This window comes from Salvia hispanica, chromosome 1 (genome assembly GCF_029641045.1).
Source record: "Salvia hispanica isolate PSC_SH4W2 chromosome 1, Shi_PSC_v1, whole genome shotgun sequence".
NCBI lineage: Eukaryota > Viridiplantae > Streptophyta > Magnoliopsida > Lamiales > Lamiaceae > Salvia > Salvia hispanica.
Window position 1 is genome coordinate 45,021,721 of NC_142692.1, and position 19,515 is coordinate 45,041,235.

Here is a 19,515-nt window from a genome sequence, read left to right on the forward strand (position 1 = left end):
ACTATTTATTCATTCACACACGCTCATTGACAAATGCATCGCACTATATATAGACGTATGTATGCGGCCTGCTTAATTATTTAGTCAACAGCGATAGAAAACGACAATGGAACTAAAGCCCGGCCTCTCAGCCATCGTCACCGGCGGAGCCGCCGGCATCGGCCGAGCACTGGTGCTAGCTCTCGCGCACAAAGGAATTTTCATCACAATCATTGATTTCTCTCAAGACAAAGGGATACAGGCTGCATCACTGGCTGAGGTACAACTTCGCAAGTTTCACACCGACCTCAAATTTCCTCCGGTGCTGTTCTCCAGATGCGACGTCTCCAACTCAAGTAAGTGAGCGGTGTTCGGATTTTATGCTTTTTTGCGTGAATTAGTGTGTTCAGATGTTTATTTTGCGGCAGATGAACTCGCGGCGGCTTTCCGCAAGCACGTGGACACTTACGGCGGATTAGATATCTGTATCAACTGTGCTGGAATCGCGACTCCGATTTCCTTCTACGAGGATCAGACCGACGGCTTTAATTCATGGAGGCGTGCGGTTGATATCAATTTTGTTGCAGTGATTGAATCCACGCGCCTAGCGGTATGAGTTGAGGTTTTAAATTGAAATCAATTCGAAGCTGCTATGTTTGCAAATTAAGATGAAAATTTGTCCTTCTTTAATTTTGTTCAGTATTTTGTCAGTGTTTTTTCATTGTAGTATGTTGCACCTAATGATGATATGATATAAATTATCAGCTTGTTGTGTTAAGATAAAGTTGTTCATCATTCTATTATAGGCTATAACTTTTGGTGGCATCTGATTATGGTGTTTAGGCTGTTTATGCCTGTCTCCTTACTTGTGATTCTAAGAACTAAAGTATCATTTTGAGTGCACAGATTCGATCAATGAAAGAAGTAAAGAAACCTGGTGTCATCGTTAATGTTGGCTCAGCTTCAGGTTTATACCCAATGTATGCTGATCCTATTTACTCTGGCGCGAAAGGTTTGTAACTCCTTGACTTCTGTTGAGTGTACTCAAATTTTTGTTTCCAATCTACAAATAGTTAATGTACTTATTTTTTATGTAGTTTTTTTTTTTGTGTAATTATAAGTTTTACCATTAGCATAGTCATATTGTCCTGAATTAATGAAAGTTTGCAGGGGGGGTGGTTCTATTCACCAGATCGCTGGCTCTTTACAAGCGTCAAGGAATCCGTGTTAATGTTCTTTGCCCTGAGGTGAGCTACTTTTATCGATTATTTTTCTCAATGAAAATAAAACTCCTAATTTTGCAGAAAAAATATTTGGTATGCTTAGTAAACTCATGTCTACTAAGCATAGGTTAAGCAATGAAATTTAATATAATTGATAATAACACGCCTGTATATATTCGAAGGAGCTATAAAATCAGCTGAAAACTTGTTTCCCAAATGACAAACTTTAGATTGTTCAGTTGGATCCATTGGATCCATTGTTGTTGTCAACTTCTCAAGCTAGAAGAACCATATGCAGATAGATAATGAAGTAGCGTTTTATAAAGAATAAAAATAGCCCTCTTAAATGAATTTTTTAGAAGAACGTGAGGTATAGGTGAATGTATGGCCTAGTATTGAATCACCTGCTACCCCTCATAACTTTCCGAGTAAAAGAAGATTGTCGTAAACGAGTTCTTGAGTTGAATATTGTATTATAATGCTTTGGGCAAGTTTTGTTGGGTCAAGACATTTAAGTTGAACTGGGAGGACTGGCAATTTTTCAATATGTTTTAATTAAGTATGCTCTTGTGTACCATATCACAAAAAGTTCTATCAGCATTCTGAATACTATGGCATAATAGTATTAATTTTCTATCTTTTCTTGGTTTAATTTGTATATTGCAAGAGATGGCTTATGTAGGTAGTATAAAAGTGTTTAGGTGTTGAATTCTTGTATTTTGGGATGTGCAGTGTAGTACGACTAACCTCCTGCTCATCCAACTTTTTATCTGTATATAACACCAGACAATCTCAGTCTTAATCTGGTTGCTAGCCCAACTTGACTGCACTTTAAGGGTTGTAGTTTTATAGCTTTCAACTCTTACTCTATGCAGTTTGTTCAAACCGAGTTGGCTGCTAAGATGGACCCTAAGTTCATTGATATGGTTGGCGGCTTCATGAGTATGGAGGTGGTTGTTAAAGGTAAATTCTACTCCTAATGTTTATCTGTATGTCAGTATAGTCATGATCTCTCATTTGTCTACTTATGAATCTAATGGGGACACTTGGGGTTTATTCTTTTATGCTCTTGAAAACTGTATTTTTTCAGAGTATCTGAACTTAGGCTGTTTGGAGTAACTATGGCATGATTTACAATAGTACATGGCGAAGTAGCCTGATTATGCGTCTATTGTGTGTTGCTATTCTCTGGACCCCAAGATTTTCTTGCTGTTTCATATAGCAGGAATGCACGTTTTAGATCACCTATAATTGTTCTCAGCCATGAGAAATAGGCTTGCATAATCAGCTCATTATTTTTCAAGTTCTGCATCCTCTAAAGCTGATAAAAATTGTTTGTCCTTAATACAACGAACTACATCTTAACATTGGTTTTAGCCTCTGACTTATGTAGGAGCCTTTGACCTTATTATCGATGAAAGTAAAGCTGGGGCTTGCTTGTGGATATCCAATAAAAGGGGCTTTGAGTACTGGCCAACTCCCGCAGAAGAAGAGAAATATCGAGTTCGTCCTAAGGCTTCAAGGAAAAAGTCTGCAGATGTTTTGCCAGTGAATGTTCAAATCCCTCAAAGTTTTGATAAGATGTAGGTACATGTATCTAGGTCACCTATTGTTCTCAAGTCACTTATGTTGTTACCCTAACATATCATTATTTCAATCATGTCCTTCAGAGTTGTACACACTCTAAGTCACAATTTCCAAAGTGCAACAAGAGTAGTACGGGCATCCTTGAGATTGCCGCTTAAACCTGATTATGTTCTTATGAAGATTATATATGCTGGGGTCAATGCTAGTGATGTAAGTTTATTTCTCTCAATATTAATGGCAACTGTTTTTCAGATTAATGGTTATTTTTTATTTATAGTAATTTCTATTTTAATTGGCTAACATGTATGACGTAAACAGTAAAATGAACTACAGACCCACTTGTCTTAGTTATTACAGCACATATGACCTTAATGTCGAGAGAGAATTTAATATTTTTTGGGAGTATGTATATCTAATTCTCTACAAAATATTGACATCTGTAATTGCGTATGGTCATTTTTAACAGGTGAATTTTAGCTCAGGAAGATACTTTAGTGGGAGCAGTAAAGACACTGCTTCTTTGCTTCCCTTTGATGCTGGCTTTGAGGTTAGGAGAAATCCCCAGTCTGCATTCTTTTATTTCAATTTTGAGATTGTTCAACATCATCTGCTACATGTAAACATCTGCATGAGTACAATATATTTGCCGGAAGAAGTCGTGAAATTCACATCCCAAATGAAAATTTCATTCTGTTAAGGACAAGTGTGATCTGGTGTCATTTTCAAGTCAGTTCACAAATGCATCCTTGATATGCAGGCTGTGGGTATAATTGCTGCTATTGGAGATTCAGTTAAGCACTTAAAGGTTGGGACTCCAGCTGCAATTATGACATATGGCAGTTATGCTGAATTCACTGCGGTAATACGTTTGTTTATTTTTTACATACTTTGGTACATTTCTCTCCTTAGCATTTCTCTTTATAAATTTTGTATGATAACTGAAAGCATAGATTTTCCTATTATTTAGGTTCCTTCAAAGCACATCCTTCCTGTGGCAAGACCAGATCCAGAAGTTGTTGCTATGCTCACATCTGGGCTAACAGCCTCGATAGCTTTAGAAAAGGTATTTTTCATTCTAGGTTTTTCTTTTCCATCCTTTTCAAGTTCGTGAGTGGCTTAAAATGGATTTAGAAGATTAATTCTTTCTGTTTCACAGACTGAAGTATATGAAATGTTAACTCTTACAATTGCTCCTTCCTTTTGCTGATGTTGTAGGCAGCTCAAATGGACTCGGGGAAAACAGTTCTAATCACTGCTGCTGCAGGAGGGACTGGGCAATTTGCTGTCCAGGTATATTTTAGTGATGAAATTTTCTGTAGTTAAAAGAAACTGTTCCTAGTTCTTGAATATTGGGAGGTAAGAATTTGGTATATTTGCATTATGCTCTATCTTTGTATCAATGAAGAATTCCTCGTGGTCTGCCTCTTTATGGATATATTTGTGAAAGGAAAAAACATAAGTTTATTGATTAACCTGATAAGAGCCTTCAAATACTTTGAGCTTTTGTGGAGTGATTGAATCTAGAGCATATTATTATCAGGATGCCAGATTCCGACTCTGTTGAACTGCAAAGGCTATGATATTTTTGTGATCCACTACATTTTCTTTCCCAGTTACTTCTCTAGAAACACATGCCTCCACTTTTTGTCATGCATTTTTCTTCCTAATAGGTTGCATTTTCTAAAACCTTGTTTTTGAGATTCGTCTCTAGAAACACAAGAACCATCTAAACATCGCATGATTACGTAATGGCTGCAATGATTCTTTTAGGCCCCTTAGACTCCCCCTCTTTTAATGATTTCTCATTCTTTCATGAAAGATGATTACTGTTCATTTTAAGTAAATAAATAGAGTGTTGAATTGCAGCTGGCAAAATTAGCTGGAAATAAGGTTATTGCAACCTGTGGAGGAAAAGATAAGGCCAGGCTTCTGAAGGATTTGGGAGTGGATAGAGTCATCGACTACAAAGCTGAGAATATCAAGACTGTACGTTACTAATATCTTCACCTCTTAATTTATTCAATACAGTGTCTAAAACATAGAAATTGGAAGCAGCAAACCTTTATGGGCTGCGATGGTAAAAAATGAAATTTTCTGTTTTGAGTTGCTATCTGACCATCTCCTCATTTTCAGTTTATTTCCCACTTTACTATTTGAATATTATAATTCATAGAACTAGGCCGCCTGCAGGACATCCAAATATTTATAATGCTTTATTTCCTGGTCAGGTTCTGAAAGATGAGTTCCCTAAAGGTGTTGATATAATATATGAGTCTGTTGGTGGTGAAATGTTTGATCTATGCCTGAACGCTTTGGCAACCTATGGGCGCCTAATTGTGATTGGGATGATTTCTCAGGTTAGTACCTTTAGTCAAAAGCATAAGATTTCTGGATACTTTTGTCATTTGGCATATGTCATTTTCTTCTAACCTTTAAAGATTGGTTAACTTACAGTTTGATAGAGATCATTCCCCTGCAGATTAGCTGTAGGAGTTATCTTTAATTTTTTTTATCAGTTGTTTTTTTGTTTAAAGAGTCTTGATTCACGAGTCTTCCAGGATTAGGTTTACTTCGATGTTGTTGAGTAGAAGAGCCTTTATGTAATCTTTATAACTTCTAATATTCACTTAGCTATTGAGTTTATTCTCTGTTTTCTTCCTTTTCATAATTTCTGTTCTGTCCATCATGCCATTACCGCCTTAACTGCTATCACAATTTCATATTGGTTCTAATTTATTGCAATCATAAAACAAACCATATGATTGTAGTATCAAGGGGAAGATGGGTGGAAGCCACGGAATTATACTGGATTGTGCGAAAAGATTCTAGCGAAGAGCCAGACTGTGGTAAGCCCTGTGCATTTTCATATTGGATATAGTTGAATTTTACTTTACCAACTGTAATTTTACAATATTCTTCAGTGAATAGGAAGGTTTGTATTGAAGTTTAAGTTATAATTTAACATCACTTTTGGCTTACTCCATTCAATGAGAGGAATAATGGGCAAATTGCATTTTTATGCTTCTTCTCCAAAACTGTCCAGGCTGGTTTCTTTCTAGTACAATATGCCCAGTTTTGGCAAGAACATCTGGATAAGCTAATGGATCTCTACACCTCTAGGAAGCTTAAGGTAATTACTAGTATTTCTTCTCTTGTTCATGCATACTTGGTTTAATCCATTAATATGTAACCTATTCTCCATTTATGCTTTTATCATCAGGTCATTGTCGACCCCAAAACATTCTCGGGAGTCCATTCAGTTGCTGATGCAGTTAACTATCTTCATTCTGGTAAAAGTGTCGGCAAGGTAATTTTATACTAGTACACATCTTACCATTTTGGGGGTTCGTAGCAAACTCCAGATAGATAGTTTGCTGAATGTTTCTTATTATCGCAGGTTGTTGTATGTATGGATCCAACTTTCAACAATCGCCTTGCAAAATTATGAGTGGACAGTGGCCAAGTATACATTCCTGCAACTCATTTGCAAGGATCAATAATAAGCTTCTACAGTTACAGTCTAGGAGATTGATAGAATACGGTGATTATCAGTTGTAATAACCAGTTAAACCATATTTAAGGTTTGTATTGTCCACACACTTCAGAACTCTATGTAATATTATTTTGTGGCATTGGATTTTGGTCGTGCCTTTTATGTGAATCAATTTGTCTCCAGCAATTCACTATTTATGTCATCGTCGCAATACATGAATTTTTATAAATTATATTCATGCAGTATCCATATAAATATAGTCAGTCTCAAAGCCACAGACATCAAAAGCTTCTCTCTCCAAAATAGCTTATATTGAGAGTGATTGGTTCCATTGTTGGCCAATTGTTCCCTTGTCAGCACGACTTGGTGGTGGGGTGTACAAAATATGAAGAAACTGCAAAATGAGGATGTGAAATGAGAACATATATACACATGTGCAGGTCAGATCTGATATATTCCCTCCGTCTTACTTTAGATGTCCACCTTTCCTTATTAATTTGTCTCATTCAAGATGTCCACTTTCTATATTTGGAAAGAAATCCCTTTCCTTATTAAAATATTCAACAACTTTTTTCTCTACTTATTCCACCAAACTTCTCCTAAAAATCTCATGCAACTCAAGAATGTGGACATTTGAGTGAAATAGAGGGAGTTTGAAAATTGTTATTTCCACTTTATTGGATCTCTTATTGCAAAGAGGTAAACACTAGTCACTAGTAGTAGTAGTAGTAACCAATCACATAATAGAGTCGAACTTCGAAGCCCCAAAAAAGTGTGGGTAATACTAATACCTGATCAGTAACGCCATTCAAATCCGACTTTTGGTAGGGCAGTCTTGAAGTTTTAGTTGCTGCTCTCTGCCGGTTCGTTTACCCTTATGATGTATACCTGTATATGCACAATGGACCCATTAACATATGTTCATACAACATACTGACTTTTTGAACTCGGATATATTGTATTTGATCAGCAAATAAAGATGGTCGTGGTGAAAAGTGAACTAAGACATTAGACATATCAATATGACTTTTATATCAGACTATTAGATTGATTATATGTACCCACTACTATAGAAATAGTCCATATTCATTTATGAAAACATTTTCTCCTTCTCTTGTACTTTATTATTTATGGGTCTCACCATCTACTGCACTATTTCAATTACTTTTTCTTATTTTTCCTTACTTTATCAATTATGCATTAAAATCTGTGTCATCACCAAATGGCCTATTTTTATGAGACAAAGGAAATACTCCATAATTGTAATTTTAGAGCAAAATAGTACTTTCATAGTTTGTAAGTAAACCTCATTATTATACTACTCCATCTGTCTCAACTATGATGATATATTTCTTAGTTGACAAAAATTTTTAGAAGTTATTGGTTAATATGTTTATCAAGAGAGAGAAAATTTGGGTGTAGGGAGAGAAAGATGGTTGAATATTTTGATAGGAGAGAAAAAAAATGGTTGGGTGTATTAATTGGAGAGTGTTTTCAAAAATAGAAATATGTTTTCTTGTTTATGACAAACTAAAAAGAAAAGTATGTCACCTTATATAGGACAGAGGAAGTAGTATATTCATAGTCCTTAGAAATGATAATTTGAAGATAAAAGAGGGTTTCTTTAATGATGAAGGCTTATTATTGATACATACTAGGAAACTAAGCATAGTATGCAAAGAGAAATTATCACCTATTTACTTGATGTTGTAACATGTCAATCACAATCGGCAAATACATACAAAAGCAGTGTTGTTAGGAGCGCAAGGCGCATCAGGGCGAATAAAGTAAAAATCTGGGCAGAGGGGCGACGAGGAGCGCACCCCATGAACCAGGGTGCACTAACGTGCATAAGTGTAGAGATATAAATAGGAATAGTGAGGTCCACGGGGGCAGCGCAGTTAGTTCCGGAAGGACAGAGTAGCAAGAATAAATAGGAATAGGGAGTCCCCATCACACACTAATGGAAAAATATGAAGTAGCAAAGCACCATTAATGAGCCTAAATGCAGTTACAGTCGGAGAGAGATATATTGAGAGTAAGGAAGATGAGAAGAATTATAAAAAATTAAATGGGCTTAAGTGCATAGGTATGAATACGCATAGGGAATCCCCATTACATAGTAATGGAGAAAATGAATCGGCAAAGCCCCACCATAAGTGAGTCCAAATATTGTTAACCAGTTATAGGGGGAGAGAGATATTGAGAGGATCAAGGGAGATAGGAATCAAATGAATAAAAGAGAGCAGAGATTTCAAAGAGATGAATGCGGAGGAATAAATGAGGGCGCCCCCTGCTCGCCCCAGCCATCCTGAGGCAATGGCAGCGGCGCCCCAAGCACGATTTTAACAACACTTAGTCAAAAGAGCAAGTAACTAAACCAAATAGTGTAGGGGTTACCTTGAAACTTGTCGGCTCAGTTAATTGGAAAACAAGAGCATCTCCATCCACTAATTCATGATCAATCGCAAAGCCCCTCCATCCACCACTCAGACCCGTTTTTAGAGCGAGGTACTTGGTGTCAGAGACTTCATCATTCTCATCAACTAAACTAATAGTTGTATCACGACTTGGGAGATGAGTCTTGCAAAAATGGGATGGGAGACCCTATTTCACAGCAAAATAGCACTCATCACTTCCAAACTTAAGCCATGTAATAGATTATGGAGTAGAATCTAATGCAAATATATTTTATCTATCTCATACCAAGACTTAACCATGCTATAGATTATAGAACCTAATGCAAAGATCTTTTCTCTATTTCATACCAAGAGATGGTCCCTAACATCACAAACTTTGGTCACTAATATCATGAACTTGCGTTTTGTAGCAAATTTCCCCTAAATTGGACAAACCAATCAATATACCTTTTAATGGGTGTAAACAATGTCGTTCTATGTGTCACTTGAGTTTAAAAACTTGCCCCAAATTTCTCTGGAATTCCAACTCGTGGGAAATTGACTACACTGCATAAGTTCATGCTTTTTGCGATCAATTTTAAGTTCACGTAAAATACCAAATTTCGACCAAAGTTTATGACTTTATGGACCAGTAGCCCTTTTTGTTTTGTGTTCTCCTCCAAGTCAATAAAGCAAGAACTTTTGAAGCTAGAGAATGCAAAAGAGCTATGATCAATCAAGACCTATCAGTATTCATAACACAGTAACATTTCATTATTAAGAAAGATGTAAAATTTCCTGTCCAACATACCAGCCAGAAGCCACCAGTAACATGAGATTGAAGCATAGGCTTGATGAAGCTCGGAACATCCTGGTCTAAACTCGACTGAAGATCCTCCGCCCTCTGCACAGCATACTGCCGCTCTTCATCCCCAGCATACACTCTGTTCAACAGATCCCTTCTCTGATAACTGAAGAATCAATGCCACAACAATCAGGTCTCACAAAATTCACATCTATTGATGCCGTAAAACAATCTAATAGTTAAAGAGCGAGGAGCTAACCTCCTCGGCTTCCCCATTCCTTCAAGCACCGCAACCTATCAAAAACAAGGAACAAAATAACCCTAGCTTATTTCATTCGATCGATTGAGAGAGAGAGAAAGAGAGACGTAGATAGAGATTACAGACCTCTTTGTAGCTCTTGGGCGGCAAATCTGCAACACGGCTAGATCGGCGGACAGAAGAGGGATCCAAAGGCTGTTTCGGCAGCTTCGGCTTCACCTTCTTCATCTGCAGGCCAAAAATGTAGAATCGACTGAAAACAGCAGTGCAAAATAGTATTGGTTGTGATAATTGAATGGATCTGCACTGCACACATACCGGAGAAGGCTTGGGAGTGTGGAGAGAGTTGGCGAGCTTGTTGAGATTGAGTTCCTCCATTCTTCTCTTGTTCTCTTCCAGCCTCTTCTGCCTATTCTCCTCGTACGCGGATTTCTTCGCCACCACCATTTTCTCCTTCGATGCTTCTACTGGTTCTGGTTTTAGTAGATTTTTTGGAGAAGAACGATGGAAAATGGAATTGAAGCAAGGAATGACCGTTGGAATAAAACCCTTCCTCTCCCTCCCAAAATTCCTGCTGGGCCCACTTTTCAAAATTCAAATTCGAAACCATGCATTTTGTGTGTATGATGCAATTTTTCTATTTTCGGGAGTTGATTCTAGCTACTTCGGTGCTATGCTATGGAGTGGCGTCAGACAATGCTTAATACAAAATATATTTATATATATCCTCAATATATTTAGTAAAACAAATTATAAATCAAAATTTTAAAATTCAACATATAAATCATAAGTGTATATAAAATATGGAATTTTCTATAACAATAAATTTATTTATTAAATAACTTGAAACATCTAATTTAAGATATTGTAACTTGGATTTGCACACATCAATCAGGCTGTAGGAAATGGAGTAAAAAACGATATAGGTGATCTTAAGTGTTTTTGTAGTAGAGGTCGAAAAGTTTCATAATTGGGGAGCGTTTTATGTGTAATTATTAGTTTCAAAACTTATTTGAATACATTAGTTTTTATTAGTACAATAAATTGTTACGTGTATATATTTGTGAGTTTAGAACTTGATAAAATAATATAGTTTCTCATTTCATAAATGTGAATTCACTGTTACAAAAATAATGCAGATAGAAAATCAATTGGATCGTGCATTGCACAGCACGGGTGTGGCACTAGTAGTAGCTTAAATGAGCCACACAATTTCATTTCGTTCTTCATTTTCCAACTAAATATCGATCTAAACTTCGACTGAATAAGGTAAAAAAAATCATACTTACTCTAAACAAAAAAAATTAAAATATAAATAAAAATGAGTCAATCTTTCTTACAATTAGAACACCAGTGGACCACCATTGTCCTAAATCCTAATTGACTAATGCATTTATGAAGATCATGAATTAACCATACAACACCTTCAAATTTGCAGTAAAATACAAAACAACTGTGAATTGTAAAACTCAAACTGTAGTTCTTTTAGCTAGTGGAACATACGCTTCGATTCCAAAACTTCCCAAGTTTCAAACATTACACTAAATTGCAAAATGCTTGAAGACAAGACCATGATAATGAAGCTTTTGTATGAACATCTTGTAGTACCTAAGAAGCATATATCAAACTAAATATATTTAGTTTCTTTTTTACCTTTGGATGTCGATGCCAGTATATATTCAAGGCCTTCTATCAGAATTTCTACTTTAACTTCGAATATTTGCATCTTCCACCTCACCATCCCCACGTTGTAAATCGAAGTTTGAAGCATCTATATATGTCCTGGATCCACTCAAAAACTCATACTGCCTACAACCAACCTCGAGACTTTGCACAGCTATCTACAAGTGACGCCCTCACAAGCATGATCACGTAAAAATGATGTCTCGGGATAGCAGAGGTCATTCGTTTGGTGCTGATTTGTGATTTCAGGACCTACAAATAACATTTCCCAGGTCGGTTATGATTTCCAAGGATCTCATTTCCAGGTCATTTTTTGAGGGAACAATACGAAGTTTGTACCTTTTTCAACCATGTCGGCGCTAAAAGGGTTGCTGCTATGATCCGCCACAGGGCTAAGGATTGAGTTTTTGCCTTTAAAGTTCTCCACTGGAGAAGCAATGTCAAGCTGATAAGGCTCCACATACTCTGTCTTTCTACGCTTCCTCCCTCTCCTCTTGTCTGTCTTCACGAGAACTTCTTTCAAAAGATGCCATGACAACACAATATATAAGGGTCATTAGGTACACGAAATTGGAATTAGAACATAATTGAATTTGATAATTCAATTCCAAAACCCTTGTTCGGTAAAAGTGATGCAATTGATAAGAAACTGAATTTGAAAATAGTATGTAGCACTAGCATGTGTGCGCAGTCTGTGCAGCGTGTGTGCGCAGTGTGTTGTGTGTGTGCGCATGGAATTCAAATGGTAGAATTGTAATTCAATTCCAAATCCAAATATTTTGCAAACCAAACATCGGATTCGGAATTGAAGCCTCCAATTCCACAATTTTCTATGCTGAATATTTTAATGCATTGTAAAATAGTTGAAGGAAAGAGGTATCTAACCATTGCCGCTTCCGCTGGCAGAAGCATCCATATCCATGAGACAGAGTGCTGCACTTACAACATCTGCATCGTGTACTCTCACAATGTGTACCTTAAATTTGCAAGGCGCAGTCATATGGAAAAACAGTATATCTCCTTTCAGCAACCTGTGCGATATGGAAAAGCCCCTCCATCCAGCACTCAACCCATGCCTATCGATAAGGTAAGATGTTGTGTATTCATTTCCCCATTCATCCACCAACTCAATCGATGTATCATGTTTGGGCAAATATTTACTGCAAAAATTCTTCGGTAGATGCTGTCATAATAAGGAGTAATGTTATCCCACCACCGTTTCTAACATGTTACAGAAACAGGAAAATGTTTACATAGTTTTACCAGCCAAAATCCATGTGAAACATTTGATGGGAGCATATACTTCACAAAATGAGGTAGTTCGTTTTCCAAATGTTGTCCCACTCTTTCTGCTCGCTCCACTACAGAATACTGAGCTTCGATATTGTCATATAGGTCGGCAAACCTGGTCCTCTTTCGTGCAATGCTGCTTTACATTTCACAGCGCACAAATCAGCACTTTTTTCACCTTCAAGCGAAAGTACATGAAGATTGGAAAAAATATAGATAGTTCACCTTTTTGATTTCTTGGGACTGGCTGATGCCTGTTCGGAAATTTGGAAATTATCATCAGCTCATGATTTACCATTGAAAGAAACATAAACAGTTTCGATATATGCCTGTTACTGTACCCCACTGTTTTTCTTTTGATTTACGAGTTAATATCTCTATCACCATCTTTGTGCAATTACCATTGCACAAAGTTACCTAACAAAAAATTCTATAAAAAATACAAACAGGGATCTCACTGGAAATTGCCTTCATTGCTTTGGGAACTACTCCCTCCACCTTATGATAGTTGATGCATTTCTTTTTTGCGGAATTTAAAAAATTGATGTTTAAATGTCAAGTGGAAAGAGAATACATAGGAAAAAGAATAAAGTAGGGAGAAAGAAAAAGTTAAGTATTGAGAGCATAAAGTTTTTTGCCAAAAAAAAGAAACAACTCAACTATGGGCCATTTTGCAACAATTCCTAAGCGATGAAATTAGAGCTTTAAATGCTTATTGCCTTCTTAAGGATACATTAGCCAACTAGCTTAAATCTGACCTGCCACAATAAATACAAAGTAACCGAATACAAAATCTATGTCGGGTTATCCAAATAAATAACGTGTTTACATAGCTAAAACGCGAAATGATTTTGCCCACACTCAGCGTTTCAAGATTAATGGTTGAGAGAATGAAAATAATTTTAGCCGTGCAGCGCACGGGCGTGGATACTAGTTAAGAGCAACAGAAACATTTTTGATGTATGCCTGTTCTTGTAACCCTACTGTTTTTCTTTTGATTTACAAGTTAATATCTCTATCACCATCTTAAGTTAATTGTTCTTGAAAGGTACCAATTATGCAGCTTCAACTAAATATTGGGATGATACAAGAATTTCAATTTGTGCCAAGGCAAATGATAATGAAGTTCATCAAGAAAGCCAAATGATCTCATAACATGAAACTCAAGATCGAGGACAATCACGAAATGAACATGGAATCTCATGAATCCTGGCAATCGTCATTGTCTGACTTTCTTTTGAAAGATGTCGAGTCTCATAGTTTGAGTAAGTTAACAAACATAGCACAAAGTTACCTAACAAAAAGTTCTATAAAAAATACAAACAGGAATATCACTGTAAGTTGCCTTCATTGCTTTGGAACTACTCCTCGGCCCCCAAGATAGTTGATGCATTTCTTTATGCACGGGAATTAAGAAATTGATGTTTAAAGGGTAAGAGGAGAAAGAATAAAGTAGCAAAGAGTATAAAGTAAGAGAGAAAGAAAGAGGAAAGTAGGTGTCAAAATAAAGTTTATTGCCAAAAATAGAAACGACTCAACTACCTTGGAATGACCCAAAAAAGATATACGACTCAACTATCAGCCATAAGGTCGCTTAATTGCTACAATTCGTAAGCGATGAAATTAGAGCATCAAATGCTTATTGCCTGTTTACAGATACATCAGCCAACTAGCTAAATTTGGCCAGCCAAAGTAACCGAATACGGAATCTATTCCGGGGTGCCCGGATAAATAACGCGTTTACACAACTAAAACGTGAAATGAGTTTGAGCATTTCAAGATTTGGGAAAAATCGAATCTAGTTGTACGAGAACGCATAAACGTCTCAAATCGCCGATTACCCCTAGACCTCCAGAAACCGAAGAAACCCTTATGGCATCACAACAAATTGGCTTATAAGGCAAAAAACCCAGTGGCATTAACTAGAACAAGAGAATTTAACAATAATCAACCCAAAAAATCACAATCAACAAAACATAAAGGTATGTATATGTATAGTATAGAAATGGATCCAAGCATAAATCACATAATATTAACCAAAGGAAATCATAAATTCTCACTTGTATATCTTTAGACTTGAGCTTTCTTGAAACACCCTTTTTCTTGTTATCTATTTGCACCACATTCTTCCTCCTCCTCTTCTTTTGCTGTAAGCAAAATATATCAAATTAACTAGAAAAAACCATCTAACTATAAAATTGCTATATATGCAAGCTACACAACCAACAAACCTGGACATAAATCAGTTAGTAAAGTACAAAAGTAGATTAAAATGTACAAAAAAAGTAAAAATAAAGAAAACCTTAGATGAGGAATCCGTGAAGCCTGCCGGACAATAATCTGAGACATCAGAGATCTGGACCTCATCCTCGTCTGATTCTAGTCTCAATTTACAGGTTCTCATGAGCAAATTTTGTAGTTGTATGTTTTCCCCAACTTTTTTCACTACCAAAAGTTTTTTACTGTGTTCAAATCTGTACACAAACAGCTGTTTGTTTATATGTGTATTTGTGGTGAGAGAGAAAGGAATCGTTACTTTAGGGGCTCTTTTGTAATTTTAACTATATAGCATCCTAAATTGAATTATTGGAATTGCTTACCTAATTGTTCTTGACTATTTATCGAAGCTCCAGGCTCCAGCTTTATCTTCCGATTAGAATTATATATAGGAGGGTTATTTAATGAAATATAAATATCGACAAATATTACTGGTGAATCATATTCTACTCTTTTTTACAATTCATGTTATTGAATGGCATTGCATCCCATTCCACCGGCACCTGCACTTATGTAATACAACACAATTCTGTGTGTCTGAGAATGCGCTTATAGTTGTACTATAAATACTTCGTAAAGACATACATTTATAAATTTTAATCTTTTATATTTTATTTTAACAAATACTTCAATATGTGTATTTTTTAATTTATCGTTAAAATTTTGAAAGGTATGAGACAAACAAAGAATTGCTACAAACTTTGTGATTTTAGATGCAATTATTCATAAATTAAATGTTTGCCATGAATTGCTTATTGGGATTTGTAATGATAGTTGTCAACCACTCATAATTACTGCGAGCGAATATGATTTTAAACAATTTTACTCATATAATAAATATCTCACGTTTTGTTTTAAAAAATCCAATGAATAAGATGCAATCTTATAAATACGAAACTTGAGAAATGTTAAAAGTATAAAAGTGCAAGTGTAATTGTTTTAATCTTATTTTCTTGGTCTATGATTTAGAATATGGAGGTGTAGGGATGTATTCATATCCTTTTCTAATATTATGTTCTATTGTCCTTTTTAATCTTGGCCTTCCATTTTTGAGATTTAATGGCCCAAAATAGAGGCTGATTTATTTATTTTTAATCATTGAATTTGACGAAAAGGGCTGATTAGGAATACACAATATAGTTAGTTATGGTAAGTCCTTGATTTTCTCTTCTCATGATTGTATCGGTTTTTTCTACAGAAATAAACGATTCTACCCAAATTTTCTGTGCAATCTTTTCTCCCTTCTTCTCCGTTGAAAATATTTCATCGTCCAGAAAAAACGCTGTTGAAACATTAGTACGTAAATTGCATTTGCGCGTTTACGTCATTGCATTAAATATTAAATTCTATGCATCATTCGCTTTATTTATTCCATTACTGGAGTCATTTGTTAATGTGCATTACCATGTTTATATTATTGCATCAAATATTATATTCTATGCATCATTCCCTTTATTTATTCCATTACTGGAGTCATTTGTTAATGTGCATTACCGCGTTTATATCATTGCATTAAATATTATATTATATGCATCAATTCCTTTATTCATTCCATTATTGCAGAAATTTGTCAATGTTCATTACCGCGTTTATATCATTGCATTAAATATTATATCCTATGCATCTTTCACTTTATATATTCCATTACTGGATAAATTTGTTAATGTGCATTACCACGTTTATATCAATGCATTAAATATTATATTTTATGCATCATTCACTTTGCCGGGAAGTCAGCTTCTGTCTACATGAAATGAACTCGGTGGGGTTCTGTCGACAATACAGGTGGTCGGCTTTCTTCACCCTCGGTTTCTTTTTATCCACGTCTTCATTGCGTAAACTTGTTCCAGCTTCTTCCGCGGCTAACCTTTGTCGAAGTTTCTGAGCTAATGCTAAGGGAATAACATCGTCAACTGCTTGCTCGAACTCAATCCGATGGTGCTTAGACCCTGTCCAGAACAGGAAAAACAATGGTTAACAACAAATAATCTATGCGTTACAGTAAGTAATGCATAGATCTGAAGATGTAATGTACAAACCTAGTTATACTACTCAATTATTTGCTACAGAAAATGACACCTTTTCCAACCAAAAAAATGAACAATAACCTACAGAACAGAACAATCACCTACCAAAAATGTTGGAATGATGCATAACCTAAGCTAAAGACAAGTGATGCACGACCTCTATTCAACAATGCACAGATCTGAAGATTTAATGTACAAACCTAGTTATACTACTCAATTACTAGCTACAGAAAATGAACACCTTTTCCAACCAATAAAATGAACAATAACCTACAGAACAGAACAATCACCTACAAAAAATGTTGGAATGATGCATAACCTTGATTGGGTTCTGGCTGGCTTTTGTAGGCGCGAGCTCTTTTATTCATTCTATATCTGCGCGACGAGAGTGCCAAAATCGGTTAGTTTTCAACCATATATCAGTGTGGTATCGCCCAAAAAAAATGACCAACAGTGTACATATTGGCCAGAAATCAAGCATTCAGTACATAGAAATGCTCACAATATCGACTTCTCCAACAAAAAAACAACAACTTTTGTGCATTACACCAACTGTAAATTAAATCGATGAAACCCAGATCCAACTGGGTTTTCACGAATTTTTATAGCAAGTATGAGCAAAACCTTAACTCTAATAACCACAAATTCATCTTTTCCAACAAAATCGCGCCAAACACTTTTGTGAATTATTACGATTATAAACTATAAATCGCTGTTTAAGAGTGTTTCTGACTTCAATCGATGTTTAGGAGTGTTTTTGCCTACCAAACAAAAAAAACAGAACCAAACCTTTTTTTTGGAAGGCGACGCTTCGCTTTTCAACAGACAGCGCGTAGTGATTTGACGGCGGGAATCGTCCACCGACGTAGATTCCACGGCGGGAATGGTCCACCAACGGAGATTTTGCGGCAGGCAGCGTTGGTAGAACTTGATTTCAACTTGATTTCGCGGCGGCGGCTAGGGTTTTGTGGAATTGGGGGAGAATTTTTGAGAAGAGAGAGTTGATGGGATGGAGTGAGAGAGAGGGGAGTTGAGAGGTCGATGAAAATGCCGCGTAAATTTCGGACTTGCCGTTTCGAAACTGATTGTGTAGTGTGTTATTTTACTGCTTTACCCTTTTAATGCACGAAAATGCACAAATAATGCAATACGGGATCAGATTGGCCCTTTTAATCTAGTCCATCCATTCCATCAATCTAATGGTTGATATTAAGAAGAGGAAAGACTCTAAGAGTGTAATAGGACCCTAATGCAACCCTGGAGGTGTATTATTTTATAAGCACAAACTTAAATTAATCTTATCCTCTATACTAGTCAAAACTAAAACTGAAAATAAAAAACAACAAAAAAAACATAAAATAAATTTAAAATATAAGTAATAGATATATCAATTGCCAAGAAAGGTTAATATGGGTAACGAGTAGTATGTATTACCCGACCCGATACCCACAATTATTGGAGACGGGCTCATGTATTAGGATTGAAGAAAATCCAGGTGTGAGATGTACTCGATAAATTACGCAATTTTAAATTTTTTATGCATTGAGATATTTATGTTTAGGTTTTAGCGTTTTTGCTTCATTTTAGCAATGTTGAACTAAGCTACTTTCTTTTTCCTCATTCTAATGAAAAATTGATGATTTAAGAATAACATTTTTCAGAACTCACATTCTTTTAATCATTACATAAATGTGTATGTTTTTTTTTTTAATACTTTTGTTGGAAATATATCGGAAAGTTCCACTTCTCGAGAATACTATAGAATAATTTTAAAAAATACTTGAATTATAGGAGGGTGGATCAAAATTCCCCAGGAAAGCACACAAAATTATGATATTTATCATTTCCCTATAATTTACTTAGGGGTGGGAAAATGGATATCAGATATCGGGTATGTACCAGATCCCGAAACCCATCAAGTAGTGGGTACCCAATACCCGCAATTGCAGGCATCGGGTCTGGGACCAGGTAATTAAATTAAGGATGTCTCAAATGTTGGGTATTACCAAAAATACCTAATACCCGATTGATTTTTTCGCTTTATATAATAGTTTCATTTTTGTACTTTATATAAGTATAATAAAACATAGTAGTACTTTATATGGTACAATAAGACCATCTCCAAGGGTACACTAAAACCTAAAATGGGATAGGTATTTTGCTCCAATAGTACTCAAAAACTTATCCTATTTTTAGTTTTTGAGAAAAAAATACCTATCTTTAGGTTTACACTAAATCAATACCTAAAAGTTTTTCAAATTTTGTGAGTAAAAAAGGCATAATATAAGTGCATTCTCAAATCATTTCGTGTCTTTGCACATATTTCTTTTATTTTGTTGGACATGTACAAACTTTTTGGTTACTGATGTCTTTTATCAATTAGGAATATATATTAAACCAGATTATATGAGAGAGATATAGAAAAAATCATTCGTAGATGCTATGCTTTATAAATACTACTATCATTTAACCAAATATTTTTGTATAATTTAG

At 35.7% G+C, this 19,515-nt stretch overlaps 3 protein-coding genes across 5 annotated transcripts; 1 reads left to right on the forward strand and 2 right to left on the reverse strand.

The window, feature by feature from the left end:
* NQR (ARP protein (REF)) lies at nucleotides 1-6,450 on the forward strand. Its single transcript, XM_048123725.2, has 17 exons — nucleotides 1-335; nucleotides 408-589; nucleotides 886-991; nucleotides 1,150-1,226; nucleotides 2,078-2,165; nucleotides 2,596-2,785; nucleotides 2,873-2,999; nucleotides 3,256-3,336; nucleotides 3,547-3,648; nucleotides 3,757-3,852; nucleotides 4,005-4,079; nucleotides 4,656-4,775; nucleotides 5,018-5,146; nucleotides 5,558-5,635; nucleotides 5,833-5,919; nucleotides 6,010-6,096; nucleotides 6,187-6,450. Exons 1-17 carry the CDS (start codon nucleotides 107-109, stop codon nucleotides 6,235-6,237), a joined length of 1,905 nt encoding a protein of 634 aa, XP_047979682.1. The 5' UTR covers nucleotides 1-106; the 3' UTR covers nucleotides 6,238-6,450.
* Nucleotides 6,451-6,475: 25 nt separating this feature from the next.
* LOC125221584 (AP2/B3-like transcriptional factor family protein) lies at nucleotides 6,476-10,318 on the reverse strand. Its single transcript, XM_048123726.2, has 7 exons — nucleotides 10,064-10,318; nucleotides 9,872-9,973; nucleotides 9,746-9,780; nucleotides 9,493-9,652; nucleotides 8,683-8,889; nucleotides 7,074-7,170; nucleotides 6,476-6,676 (listed from the first exon to the last, which is right to left on the reverse strand). The coding sequence occupies exons 1-6, from the start codon at nucleotides 10,190-10,192 to the stop codon at nucleotides 7,126-7,128; spliced, it is 678 nt and encodes a 225-aa protein (XP_047979683.1). The 5' UTR covers nucleotides 10,193-10,318; the 3' UTR covers nucleotides 6,476-6,676; nucleotides 7,074-7,125.
* Nucleotides 10,319-11,036: 718 nt separating this feature from the next.
* Nucleotides 11,037-15,207, reverse strand: LOC125218507 (uncharacterized). Of its 3 annotated transcripts, none has more exons than XM_048120187.2 (7): nucleotides 15,021-15,207; nucleotides 14,779-14,865; nucleotides 12,944-12,972; nucleotides 12,692-12,857; nucleotides 12,314-12,611; nucleotides 11,768-11,944; nucleotides 11,037-11,680 (listed from the first exon to the last, which is right to left on the reverse strand). In XM_048120187.2, exons 1-7 carry the CDS (start codon nucleotides 15,120-15,122, stop codon nucleotides 11,583-11,585), a joined length of 957 nt encoding a protein of 318 aa, XP_047976144.1. In that variant the 5' UTR covers nucleotides 15,123-15,207; the 3' UTR covers nucleotides 11,037-11,582. The 3 variants fall into 3 exon arrangements, with proteins under 3 accessions (XP_047976144.1, XP_047976145.1, XP_047976146.1); XM_048120188.2 differs by having other exon boundaries at nucleotides 12,692-12,854; nucleotides 15,021-15,203; XM_048120189.2 differs by having other exon boundaries at nucleotides 11,768-11,941; nucleotides 15,021-15,203.
* Between the last annotated feature and the right edge of the window lie 4,308 nt (nucleotides 15,208-19,515).

Bases quoted from the DNA above. Each gene is read 5' to 3' on its own strand.
- NQR (XM_048123725.2), top strand. From the start codon at position 107: ATGGAACTAAAGCCCGGCCTCTCAGCCATCGTCACCGGCGGAGCCGCC. The intron at 3,649-3,756 runs GTAATACGTTTG...CCTATTATTTAG, and splicing joins GTTATGCTGAATTCACTGCG to GTTCCTTCAAAGCACATCCT. The intron at 5,920-6,009 runs GTAATTACTAGT...TTTTATCATCAG, and splicing joins ACACCTCTAGGAAGCTTAAG to GTCATTGTCGACCCCAAAAC.
- LOC125221584 (XM_048123726.2), bottom strand. From the start codon at position 10,192: ATGGTGGTGGCGAAGAAATCCGCGTACGAGGAGAATAGGCAGAAGAGG. The intron at 9,781-9,871 runs GTCTGTAATCTC...TGTTTTTGATAG, and splicing joins CGCCCAAGAGCTACAAAGAG to GTTGCGGTGCTTGAAGGAAT. The intron at 7,171-8,682 runs GTAACCCCTACA...GTGCATATACAG, and splicing joins CTGAGCCGACAAGTTTCAAG to GTATACATCATAAGGGTAAA.
- LOC125218507 (XM_048120187.2), bottom strand. From the start codon at position 15,122: ATGAGAACCTGTAAATTGAGACTAGAATCAGACGAGGATGAGGTCCAG. The intron at 14,866-15,020 runs GTTTTCTTTATT...TTTTGCTTACAG, and splicing joins TCACGGATTCCTCATCTAAG to CAAAAGAAGAGGAGGAGGAA. The intron at 12,858-12,943 runs GTGAACTATCTA...TGAAATGTAAAG, and splicing joins AGTCCCAAGAAATCAAAAAG to CAGCATTGCACGAAAGAGGA.